General features: G+C 45.0%; 5 protein-coding genes and 2 non-coding genes across 7 annotated transcripts; 2 read left to right on the top strand and 5 right to left on the bottom strand.

Moving 5' to 3' along the window:
- Positions 1 to 302: 302 nt before the first annotated feature.
- On the bottom strand, positions 303 to 384 carry BKA55DRAFT_t2. The gene has a single exon. It is a non-coding gene; the product is annotated as a tRNA-Gly (tRNA).
- Positions 385 to 565: 181 nt separating this feature from the next.
- BKA55DRAFT_548099 (uncharacterized protein) lies at positions 566 to 1,396 on the bottom strand. The gene has a single exon (XM_046191089.1). The coding sequence runs from the start codon at positions 1,235 to 1,237 to the stop codon at positions 683 to 685; it is 555 nt and encodes a 184-aa protein (XP_046056006.1). The 5' UTR covers positions 1,238 to 1,396; the 3' UTR covers positions 566 to 682.
- A 486-nt stretch (positions 1,397 to 1,882) lies between these two features.
- BKA55DRAFT_731514 (uncharacterized protein) lies at positions 1,883 to 4,292 on the bottom strand (the record flags this gene model as incomplete). The annotated part of the gene is made up of 6 exons (XM_046201207.1): positions 3,935 to 4,292; positions 3,794 to 3,883; positions 3,588 to 3,743; positions 3,308 to 3,530; positions 2,697 to 3,251; positions 1,883 to 2,647 (listed from the first exon to the last, which is right to left on the bottom strand). Exons 1-6 carry the CDS (start codon positions 4,060 to 4,062, stop codon positions 1,883 to 1,885), a joined length of 1,917 nt encoding a protein of 638 aa, XP_046056005.1. The 5' UTR covers positions 4,063 to 4,292.
- A 238-nt stretch (positions 4,293 to 4,530) lies between these two features.
- On the bottom strand, positions 4,531 to 5,325 carry BKA55DRAFT_731513 (uncharacterized protein). Its single transcript, XM_046201206.1, has 2 exons — positions 4,864 to 5,325; positions 4,531 to 4,803 (listed from the first exon to the last, which is right to left on the bottom strand). The coding sequence occupies exons 1-2, from the start codon at positions 5,268 to 5,270 to the stop codon at positions 4,611 to 4,613; spliced, it is 600 nt and encodes a 199-aa protein (XP_046056004.1). The 5' UTR covers positions 5,271 to 5,325; the 3' UTR covers positions 4,531 to 4,610.
- Positions 5,326 to 8,829: 3,504 nt separating this feature from the next.
- On the top strand, positions 8,830 to 10,006 carry BKA55DRAFT_588037 (uncharacterized protein; the record flags this gene model as incomplete). The annotated part of the gene is made up of 2 exons (XM_046194735.1): positions 8,830 to 9,707; positions 9,937 to 10,006. The coding sequence occupies 2 exons, from the start codon at positions 8,830 to 8,832 to the stop codon at positions 10,004 to 10,006; spliced, it is 948 nt and encodes a 315-aa protein (XP_046056003.1).
- A 135-nt stretch (positions 10,007 to 10,141) lies between these two features.
- Positions 10,142 to 11,924, bottom strand: BKA55DRAFT_3556 (uncharacterized protein). The gene is made up of 3 exons (XM_046185818.1): positions 11,760 to 11,924; positions 11,687 to 11,705; positions 10,142 to 11,587 (listed from the first exon to the last, which is right to left on the bottom strand). The coding sequence occupies exons 1-3, from the start codon at positions 11,804 to 11,806 to the stop codon at positions 10,469 to 10,471; spliced, it is 1,185 nt and encodes a 394-aa protein (XP_046056002.1). The 5' UTR covers positions 11,807 to 11,924; the 3' UTR covers positions 10,142 to 10,468.
- Positions 10,220 to 10,308, top strand: BKA55DRAFT_t32. The gene has a single exon. It is a non-coding gene; the product is annotated as a tRNA-Trp (tRNA).
- Positions 11,925 to 12,273: the final 349 nt, after the last annotated feature.

Below are 12,273 nucleotides of genomic sequence, written 5' to 3'. Positions count from 1 at the left end.
ATGGAGCTTTTACTTAGGGAGTTCCGGCGTCAGGTTCTGTTACGTCATTGGTTGAGTCTTGCAGAGCAAAATGCAATTTTATATCAAGACCATTAGACAGTTTTACCGGACGCAAGCTTATCCGAGTTCATTTGAAATGAGATGATATAAAAAACAGTATTGTTGTGCAAAATAAATCATCACACACACCTGTTTTGGTCGTTTGTTCCCACAGAATTCCGTACGTCTTAGGGCCAGAACTCACAGCACCGCAACCAGGAGAAGTAACAAGCAAAAAGAGACGCTTTGAAGCGTCGAATGAATGCGTAATCAGGGAATCGAACCCTGGGCTCCCCGACGCTGCTCGAATGGCAACGGAGAATTTTACCACTAAACCAATTACGCGGTGTTTTTGATGTCTCGTGATGTTGCAAAGACTCCACAGGTTTCTCCATCGTGGTGTTGCGTAAGAGTGGAGCCAAGGATATTTGTCTGAGTGGAGAGCAGCTATACGAAGTCTCCTACTACTGGTTCATAAGTTAGATGAGCCTCAGGTGAGTTGCGTGTGAAGGATGCGTAAACTTCACCCAGTTGTTGTTCTGCATCTTGGCCAGAGACTCGGACATCTCTACACCCCGAGAAGGTGAAGGTAACCTCCTCCATTGGTAGCAATCAATGGCTAAGCGTTTATCATTACAATTCATCAATGAGTACCATTGGCTAGATATTTGTTCACAACCTCATCCACAACCTTCTGACAAATCCCTCTATGAACCTCATCCGCAGTCCGAGCAACAAACGGCATAAGAAGACTATTCGCCTCAATGATAACCTCCTCGTACAACTCCCATTCCTCCGCCAAAGTCCCCGGACTGCTGGTGCTGGGACTACTTCCAAACTCCTGGCTCGGCCTCACAATCCACTCCGTCCTCACAGTAACACCAGCTTTAGCATCAGCCCGACACCGAATACCATTCGGTATACTCAGACACGTCACAGGCCAACTCCTATCCCTCGTCAGACCCGGCGCAAGGATGAGTCTCTCACTGGATGAAAACGTCCTAACACTGCTATTCGGCGTTCCAAAGAAAGGGTCTGTGCTGACGAGCTCCATGTTGGGAGTTGTCTCTTTGAAACTCATAATAACATCGTTGTTTGCTAGCATAGGCGTGTAGGTCTGGATGTGAGCGAGGACGATTTCCGGCGGCACACGGCTCGGGATAGGAACAGTGATGAATATCTGATGCTTAGACCGCATGGCCTACGGCAGACAGGCGACAGTTTATCTAATAAGGGAGAAAAGTGTTAGTAATAGCTTGCTAATACGAATGAGTACATGAAACGCCATATCTTGAATGAATGTGCATAGACATGACATTATCCCCCTGGCTCACCTTTTGGATTCTGAACTTGAACTACGTTGATTCGTCGTGGATGCTCCGTCTTCCCCGCAAGTTGAGGCAATTTCGGCCGCCCGTGTGTAGTCAGCACTAACAACCTTGCTGAAGATGGCGCACTAGGCATGCGACGATTGAAATAGGATGCGGTAGGTGTGGTTTGACGTATTCTAGAAGGTTTTGAAGGAATTCAAGCCCTGTATCGTGACATCCGAGGACTCCGATGACAGGACTTGATCAAAGTTTTGCTGTCATCTTTTTTTCCCCTCCGTGTCTTAATCTGACAGTGAGGCGGGTCTGTTTCATTGGTCAGGAAGTGAGCCACTATTGATGGGGTGAGCGATGTGATAGGCTATTGAGACAGAATAAAGTTATCATTAATTTAATACCCTAGACTCTTTAATTGTTTCTCCTTTCATGTTATGGCCAAAGAAACATGTAGTGTTGAAGATTGGTTGACTATCTGATACATCTTATATGCAAGCCTAGCTTCCCTGAGTGGGAGCTCAATGGTTGTCCTCCAAGAGAGTCTCAAAAGCCTTGCGAGAAATAGTCCACGTCGGACCATTGGGCATACCTCCAGGGCTTCGAGGAAAGACAGACGCGTCAACAACGCGCAGATTATCAACGCCACGAACACGAAATCTCGAGTCAACACAAGAGTTCTCATCATCACCAGGTCCTATGGCGCAAGTAGACGATGCATGATGGCTGAAAGCCAAGTCCTGAATGCTTTGTCTCAGGTTCTCAGGATCGGGACTCAACTGCGTATATGGGACACCAGTCGCGTCAAACGCCCGCCGCAGGAGCTCGATGCCTTCAACAATGGCATCGAGATCACGCTCAGCTGATTCCGAAAAGTAGTTGAAGTTGATGTTGGGACGAATGCGAGGATCCGATGAGTTGAGTCGAACGGTACCGGCGCTGTTGCTCGTCTGCATCTTGACGACAGCGTGCATCCACTCTGAGGGATCATTGCCTGCCCTCTCGCCCGTAGAGTAGCCAGGGTAAAAGCCTACCAAGCCCGAAAGACCTGGACTACTCAGAAACATGAGATCCGAGTCATTGTCCCAGCTTTGGCTACTTCGCCAGACAGCGCCGTAGCTGCTGTCGCGTGCTGCGTATGGCCCCGAAGCGTTGTCTCGCCACAGTACGAAGCAAGGGTCTTCGTCATCAAAGGTACCGGTGCATGGGGATTCTCTGGGGATCAGCCAGTTTTCTTCACCGCGGATCTGAACAGGGACTTCGTAATTGTCATGCAGGTTGGAGCCCTGGTAAATAGTCAGCAACAAAAACTTCAAGGATAGTCGTGGCACTTACAACAGCAGGTAGGTCGACAACGACAGGAATATCCCAAGCTTCCAACTCCTCACGCGGGCCAATACCACTTAGCATGAGGATCTGCGGGGTATTGAACGCGCCACCGGAAACAATGACCTCATGTTTGGCATGAACCTTTCGAACCTCACCAGTTTGCTCAGGATCATATCGTCCATCAGCAGAATACAAACCCTCCCCGACCATATACTCCACGCCATAAGCGCGCGGCTTCTTGTTGCGACCCTGTTTGGTGAGAACCCGAGTGGCCAGGGAGTGGAAGCTGACAGTCAATGGGTGTCCGGCATCGATGACCTGGTTGATGTAAATGCCCCCACCACTTCTGGCAGCTGTGCTGGGATTGATCGCGACGGGAGTGCTGTACATGCGACCATTTTCGTAGCGACGTGGGTCAAGACCATTGAGGTCGCGGAGAAGAAGCTCGGTCATCTCGGCAGGGTCTTCGACATCAATACCTTCAGTCTCATGGAACATCTGCGAGAAGAAGTTGGCTACGTTAGGGGATCCGATGTTAACCGTGGCGTTGCTCTGGTCGTTCTATAGATAGACGTCTTAGTATGATTCATGGCAAAGGAAGAGGGATAGTTTCTTACCACCAAGTAACCCTCGAAGCCATGACCAGGAGTACCCTCCGGGACGTAAGTGCAGTTCTCGATGTTCATAAGATGTCGACGCATATGCTCATGACCCCAAGATGCATCGCCCGTGAGATTGGCGATGTAGTCCCATTCGTTATCGGGACACCAGGCAAAGTTCATAGCGTTGACTTGCGCACTGCCACCGAGGGTTGAGCCGCGAGGATAGTATATGCCGGCACTGCAATCTCGTTATTAGTCACAACTCAACGAGTGTTTGTTGGTTACTGGTACTTACGGTCTAGCACCCTCCGGCGGATCAAGTCCAACGTAGTATGACCCGTTGGTCTGAATATAAGTATACTTCGGATCACGACGAGCTGCATCAAATTCCTCGTAGTGATTGACGAAGAATTGCCAAGAATGGCCTGGAGTCTCGGCAGCAGTTCGAGCTCTGAAGAGCTGTCAGCCACAGCATATACACGGGGGACGGGTTGAACTTACAGAGCTGGCAGCTGTTCCAGAATACTGGTGTGATTGTCTCCTCCAGCTTCTATCAGGAAGACGGAGTGTCCCTCTCTAGCCAAGTTGGCACTTCAACTTTGTCAGCCAGCGATTTGATGATTGACTATGAGTTCGACTCACGCAAGGGACCCTCCTCCTGGACCAGAGCCGATGATGACATAGTCGTAGATGTCGGGCTTTGTCGCAAGAGTGGCAGAGCCTGTAGCCAAAACGGCACCGATGGCGAGTTTGAGGCGATTAAAAACCATGCTTTAGAAGTTGGTCTCTGGACTTGCTGTTATGTTGTTGTGTTGGATATTTCCATTCTTTCGTTACGACAATTTGGCTCTTTATATACACTTTGACCTCAATCGTGATATCCCTTCTGCTCCTTCAACGAAGGCATTCGCATCTTGGCATGCCTTACTGTAATTCTCACAGCCTCGCAACCGCGTCACCTTTATTGTGACAACCGCGTAATGAAAGCAGCAATTACTTGTGGAAATGGGAGCCATGGAGCTCCGCGGGTATGTCCGGTGCAATTGTTGTCAGCAATGCTGACATGCCAAGTCTACGTGCCCACCAAGTCAAGCTCTCATCATAAGCCACTTACGATAACAGCTTCATTCCAAGTCCTTCCACGGTGCGTGGCGCATGTTCGTGTCAGAAATATTGAGGACAATGGGAGTAAGGTGCCAAATGGCAGGATATCTACAGATAACACCGATAAATCATCTATATTCATTATTGGTACACCGCGACTTCACATCATCTGACTCTTACAACTTGCACGGACCTCAAAAATATGAACATAAGCTCATACGTTCACTAACTGCAATCCCATACCAGCCATGATCGCCCAAGCTGGTACCATCGTAGCCAAAGCCCCAGAAGTCGATGTCGATTGAGCGCTGCCACTTGTCTTGGTTGTCTCGCTCTCATTGGCTTCGTCACTCTTACCTGACTCGTCAGTCTCCTTTGACGATGAATCTTTCGTCTTGCTTGGCTCACTACTCAATCATCATTAGCACCCTGATACTCATTTACCTCATCAACGCTACAAAACTCACCTCTTTTCAGAGTCATCATCACTGTCCTTAGCACCAATACCACCTGCCTCAATCGCTTCCTTCGAACACTGCTTAGCATAGATATCCTCCGACAAGAACTGCTGAGCACTATCGCAAAGCTCCTTGAAGAAGAGGACGCAGTAGCCATAGTACGTTGAGCTGGCGATTGCTGGCTCGTTCTTGTTGGGATCGCAGGAGGACAGGCAGGATACAAAGTTTGCGCTGCCATCGCCAGCGCACATGCATGTTGCGTATGATCGGGTCTTGTAGTCGCCGGGACAGCTTTCGTAGGTTTGGTCGAGACAGGCGTCACATGAGTCTGTTTGGTAGGCGCCGAATACGGGGTTGGAGGCTTGGACGGCCGTGAGGAGGCCGAGGGTCATTGAAACGACAGTTAATCGCAGCATTTTGTTGAGGATATGTCCAAGTACCGTAACGTCTCAGCGGGAGAAATGCACCACTGCAAACCTGGGGGCGGCATTCAGACTGATTCTTATACTGCGTTCAAGTCTCATCCAATTCAGTGGCTTCTCAGCTTAGGCACTTTCAAAACTCACCGACCATGAATTAACTCGCTACACAATCGTTTCTATTCGTCACCCCCTGGATATTGACTTGAAGCATTCAGCCACTGTTGCAAGGGATCGCCCTACCGATCCCGCGCGGTCTCGACCGCCAGTTTAAAATTAAGCATAACATCGGATACAGGGAAACCGGCCACCCCCAGAAACCGGCCACCCGCTTTTTGCTCCAACCTCCTAATTAATAATATCTTAAAAAATTCATAACTCTACTAATTTTAATTATATAAACTTATAAAGTATATTAATTAATTTAAAATAATGAAATTTACTAAAAAAGATATAAGTGCTACTCTTTAGATAGTTTTAGAAGGAGTTTCTATAAATAAAGCTATAGCGGCTTATAGCATTAACTATTTAACGCTTTAAGATAGAGTTAAAGGTGCTATAATACTAAGATAAGCTTATAAACCTAAATAAAAGCTCTTAGCTATTTAGGAAAGAAGATTATAAGACTAGATTATAATCTAAGTTAATCTAGGGTGCCCTGTATTGCATTAGTAGGTCTAATACTTTACAAATCAGATCACTATATATAATGGCTTCCTAGAAGGTATTAGAAAATGCTAGTTATAGTCTTTTATAAATAAGAATAAAGAAGTAAAGACTTTACTAGGTAAGCATATAGATTCTAAGTATTATAATAGAGCTTTTACTAAACTTATTAAGGCTTTCTTTATATTATTATTAATGCTAGCAGTTTGAATAATTAAGTAGAAGAATAGATATAATATTAATAAAGTTAGTATAATAGAAGGGATAGGACTAAATGGTTTATTCCTTAGTAATAAGGATAAGAAGTCAGTACTTATTTATTAGCCTGGTTTAAGGTCTTAGATTATAATTCTTAAGTATATCTTAGTAATAGGGAAGGTCTTAAGACCTTTAGTAATCTTTAAAGGGAAAACAGTCTAATAATAGCATTTTCTAGAGAATTTAAACTTCCTAGAAAACTAGGAATTTACTAGCAGTAAGAAGGGCTAGATAAATAACTATATAATATTAATTTGGCTAAAAATGATATTTATTCTGTTAATAAAGCCTAAGAATCTAAAAGAACTATATTTTCTTATCTTTAATAGTTATAGAAGTTATATAATTAAAGACTTCTTATTTAAGTATTATAATAATAATATATTTATGCTTTTCTTTCTAATATACTCTTTTTATATCCTTTAGCTGCTAGATATTGTAGTCTTTAGACTGTTAAAAAGGGCATATAGGAAATTCCTCTTAGATCTTGCTTCTATTGCAGATTTGAGTTATATTGGCAAGATTACCTTCCTATATACTTATAATAAAGCTTGGAAAGAAGCTATTATGAAGTTGAATGCCCTAGCCGGCTAGAAAGTAACCGGACTGTAGCTAGTTAATCTAGCGAAGGTCCTGATAAACCTGATAGTTACTTAGACTCCTAAGATATTAGCTCCTGTTATTATAGCTATTTCCCTGGCAAAAGGAAAGAATCACCATCTTCTAATAATGCCCCGATTATCTATATAGCTTCGCCAGGCCTTTTAAGCTGTCCTAGGCGTTGTCTCTGAAGATCCTGCAGTTAGGCTGCTATTCTGTAAGATTAGTAGTTAATTGGATAATTATAACTTTGAGATTGAATGCTAAAGAAGAGAAATTATAATAATATAATTAGAAAAGGAGGAATATCTGCTAAAAAAGAGGAAGAAAGTTATATATAATAGAAATGCTAAGTTTGTAAAGGTTCTAGCGATTTTAAAAGCTTATAAATAGATATAAAAAGTATTATAGCCTTAAAGAATATTATATTATATTAAAAAGTTAAAACTTAAAGATCTTTATACTTAGTTTTATCTAAATATTTACTGATAGAAATTTCATTTAATATAAAAAATATAGTAGTGTGTTTTTAATTGAGTTATAATCGTGATCTTATTTTTGGTGTTTTGAAAAGGGTGGCCGGTTTCTGGGGGTGGCCGGTTTCCCTGTATCCGACGTTATCCAGGGGACTCAAGGCTGATTGGGTTGCCACCAACGAGCTGAAAAAGACATCCTGAGTCAAGGCTCCAATGACAAAGGACTTTGGTGGCCTCTGGTGCTGAAATAAGGACTTTTGGCTGTGTTCTAGACAGAAACCCCCTGATTTTAGGCTCCACGTGCAGTGTGTTGGTGTCAATATTTAAGGGCGGGGCGTTCACTAGGGCGCCATGATATCGAAGCGACAGGGCGTGCGAAAGATGTCAGATTCAGCCTTACAAACTCCATCCTACACGGTCGAACGATAATTGTGTGGCTTGGTGATATAATTTACGGTGAGACCGTACAACATGGCTGAAACGGTGGTGCGATAGTTTCAAGTCTGCTCAACCAATCCCTCTAGGTATCAGATGACTTAAGATATTACATTGGAATTTAAGTGAGAAAATAAACTCTTCAGAGAGCATACCAAGTTCATCATGAATTATCCTAAAATATCCTCATACTATCTAAACCTTTTTATCACTTAGGACTAACTACACTACCTACCTATCCATTACAATCGCCTCAGTGGAACTGAGTCTTGACTGATGATGGATCAGTTGTCTGTGATGATGCGTGACTGCCAACAAAGGCAGGTGAAGCTCAATGTCGCTTACTTACGATCATGGTGCAGTGTAGTCCTGCATTTTGCCTTCCCCTTTATCACCAGGAAAGTGTTGAAGGGACTTACCCAGAATCTAAACTCATTCCATCTCGGTAAACAAACCCAAACTTCTCATCACTTCATCATCAATTCAACTGATAATCATTCTGTATCCATTCATCATTCTCTCGTCTGCTTTTCAACTATCGATTTCCCTTCATTTCACACAAGAAGATGTATTCTTCACTATGGAACATGCGACGTCTACTTCCTTGCGCACCGGCTCTGCTACTCATTGTCCCATCCGAGCTTCGATTACTAGCCTTTCTGTTACCCCTTCCACTATTCCTTGCTATTCCCAAGTTAAGGGATCGCTTGCCACAATGGAAACGATCGGCTCCATCCTTGGGCAATCTTCCAACTGAGCTAAAAGAGCATATCGCTCGTTTAGTGGACCCAATCGGCTTGATCTCACTGAGCCAAACAAACCGCCAATTCCGCAGTATCATAAGGCCCACAGAACGACACTTTATTGAACGCGTTATGGCTCTTGAGTGCGTTCCGGAATATGGAGGTCCTCCCATACTCTTTCACCAGCGGAGGGAAGATCCCAGCTTTCACGACTCTTGGACGGTGCCGACCATGCGATGGGCCTGTGCCAGGTGCCAACGCCTTCTCCCCTATCACAATTTTGAACCCAAATTCTTGGGCAAGTTATACTTTCGAAAGCCTATACCGGGAACCCCTGCGGCTAACGTGATTACGTCATGGGAGCCTAGAGCAGCAGAGATGATAGCCACGGTTAATAACGACATAGCTTCGTTGAAACGCTATATTCACTCTGTCAGCGAGATTCCGGTCATTTCTCATAGCGACCTGCTCAGTCTGTACCAAGATGTTGGAATGTCTGGATTTGCCGGAATGAGCGACGCCGAGTTCCAACAACTACTTTCCAACAATCGGGAGGAGATATACCGGCGACTCGGTGAGAATGCGTTATCAATCGAGAACAGCGAATCCGGTAGTTATCGGCACTTTCGAAAGTGCAACGAATGTCGATTCCAAACAGGTGCCTTTAAGAATGAGATTAGCCCTGACCTTTGTGGAATCAAAAGCTTTCCCATTATTTCGATTGAAAACCATATGATTTCATCCCCCATCGATCGATATTTCCCTGGGCTCTTAGATACATTGCAACAAGGGCGGCCACGTACATCTTTCTGTCAAGGCTACCAAACACCTTGGACTTTGTGGATGGCTCGATGTCCTCGATGTGGGGAATGGCAAGAGCTGAGAGCGTTTCGGATCAGTGGAGGGCATGAGGCATGGGTGCCTTACATGGGGTGGGTAACCTGGGACGGAATGCTTCTTAAGCCAGAAGCGTTGAAGAAAGCTTGCTGCAACGCATGCTTCGTAGCCCAAAATGGCCGACACGCACTCGCGGAGTATCTTGTCCGGTGGTTCCTGTTCCTCATTCAGCAACAGACCAACGATGTACATTATGAACTTGTTGCTGCACCGCAAAAAGTCGAGGTCTGGTCGGGAGTCCAGCCCACTCAGTCAGAGAAATCAGATTGGCACTACCAATTACACCAGATAAAGGCCTTTGAACGGCACCTCCCCTCGTGGTATTTGTCTTCCTGCCTTCAGACCTTCTACAAAAACTGGTACCTTTACTGTCGCCGGGCCCAACGCGAGCAACGCGGCCCTATTGATAAGTTTCTCTCGGATTCTCTAGAGAAAATATTAGAGCAGTATGAGGAGTTCTGGAAGTGGTTGGTGGGTTGCAAGGAGGAGATGGAGCGTAACCCTGATCATTTGGTGAAGTGGGCTCTCGAAAGGGACGGAAAACCCTTGTAGCGGTCGTTCGATAGGGCACTTGCAATTTGTCATTAGTTATTACAAGCGGTATATTGCTTTTCTCATGCTTCTTCTCTCATCCAGTGTGAATGTCATCCCACGCTAGGGGAGATAATAATTCAACGTTGCGACCTCTATCCTAAGTTACATATAACTTATTTAAAAGCCAACTAAGTTACCTGTATAACATACCTAAGTCTTTTTGTCGTTTAGGTTGTAAGTCCTAGATTTTCTTGCCTCCCATAGCTTGAACCTGTCTGACAGCGTGAGTCGATTCTACCATGATGACTGTTTGTAGAGCTGGAGTCCATCACACAATGGGGCGCTGGCGCAACGGTAGCGCGTCAGATTCCAGCTAATAAGCACGGAGATTCCTGAAGGTTATCGGTTCAAATCCGGTGTGCCTCATTCTTTTTTCTTCTTTTTTCTCGTAAAACTTTTTTAGCTGAAGTTGTGTGGATCTTCCTGTTGAGGTATGGTGTAGACTAGTATGTGGAGATCTGTCAGCTGGGCATGTACCCACTCATGGTTGCATAGACCAGCTTATATTGAGAATGGATGTACAACCTCAATTATGTCTCATCATTCTTCGTGGATACTCGAGCCAAAGATGCCACTCTGGTGCAAGATAGTCTACGATGAGACCTAGCAAACACACCCCTGTATCTCCAACCTGCCAAAGACTTCGTCCGTAATGCAATAACAAGGCATAGTAACCCAGTAGAATCAGAGCTTCAGGTCGTTTTGTAGCTAGCAAGCTTGTCAACTCTGGAGACGCAAGCATCGTCCACTGGAATATCATGCGATATCGACTGTCATCGTCCTCTTCAAACATGGCATCGAAACCAAGTTGGAGATATTGTATTGCTTCTTGGCAGACTCCTTTTTCTTCGCTTGTCAAGGCAGTTGAGTCATTGATGAGTTGGATAATAGGTTGGCAGTGGTTCCCGATGGGGTCTTTGGATGATTGTTGACTACTCCATGATAGAACTGGTTCAAGCTCTGTGTTCAATAGTAAAGGCCAAGCAGAGAGTGTGAGGCGAAATAAACCGCGGTTCATCTCGACGCATTGAACATAATGAGCGAGGAATCCATCAAGGCCGTCGGGACTTCGAGTAGCCAGGGCGTCGGCGAGGAGGTGATGACCAAGTGTTACCGAGAACAAAAGAATGGCAACACAATTAGTCGAATCGACCTCCCGTTTCGTCGAATTGAACAGTGAGACAGCCCGTGTCTGTAAATTCACAGCTTGGTGCTGATATTTCGCCGAGCGCTCAGGATGAAGAGCCGCAAGGTGACGAGCAGAAAACGCCAACACCTGATGCAAAAGATACGGCGCCTTGACGCTCTCTTTGATACAGATGTCAAATGTTTCTTGAAAGTCTTCAACCCTATCACCAAGACTAAAAAGATCTTTGTTGGTCACCATATGAACGAAAAGTTCCATGTGCTCCATGTTGACAACGCTATCGAAAGACGGCTCATGGCTGGTAGAGCAAGTAGTTTCAGATAGTGATGTTGCGCTGATTGACCTAAGATTGGTGTCGGGGCTGAGGAGGGATCCTTCACGAGAGGATAGGTCTGATGTTGAAGAGTTTTGGTTTTGGGGTGGTTGGGGCTCGGAGGCGAAACTGCAGTCTCGTTTTGACATTGTGCAGAGGAGACATGTTGGGCGGCCTTCATCGCACTGAACTCGCGTGTTAGTCATAGGAACAAGGGAAATGGAGACTCAATGCAGTTAATGAAGCTTAAGCGCTCATGCACCTTGAACAATGGAGATTTGTACCTTTACATGACGTCGTTTGCTAATCAGACTATATCAGTTCACGTTCCAAGTTTCCGTTGTCATTTCGACTTACCATTGCAAGCATCCTTTTTTGGATTTCTTATGACTGCGACGAAGCATTCTGAGTATGATCCACGGCCCAGTTAGGGAACACGACGAGAATAATAGTAGATATTGGTATTATTACCCAAAAGTCTGGAATTGGGGATAAGACAAATGAGCTGAGGCAGGAATTCATCATCAAGGACTCGCAAGCGTAAGCGACGTGATCGACACAGAACCCTGGTGTGCTCAAAACCTAAATAGAACAGACTAGTCTGAATTCAGTAAGGTTCAGTTGTTCACCCTTGCTGATCGCTTACCTAACACGCGTGTTCGGCCTTAAACCACCCGATCTTATCTCCAGACTTCAGGGTAATTCAGAGGTTTATGGCTTTTTGGTACGAGCGAGTGCGCAACACGCGTGTCAGCGGAGGATTCTCGAGTAGAATTAGGGGTTGAAATGCAACGGGAGACGGAGAACATGTATATATTAGTTCCATTGCGGTGTTTTGCGAAATTGTAAATCCAGTTCTTGACTTGTTGTT

The sequence above is a fragment of the Fusarium redolens genome, assembly GCF_020744475.1.
Source record: "Fusarium redolens strain MPI-CAGE-AT-0023 chromosome Unknown BKA55scaffold_1, whole genome shotgun sequence".
Classification (NCBI taxonomy): Eukaryota; Fungi; Ascomycota; class Sordariomycetes; order Hypocreales; family Nectriaceae; genus Fusarium; species Fusarium redolens.
This window is presented reverse-complemented; position numbering and strand designations above follow the sequence as displayed.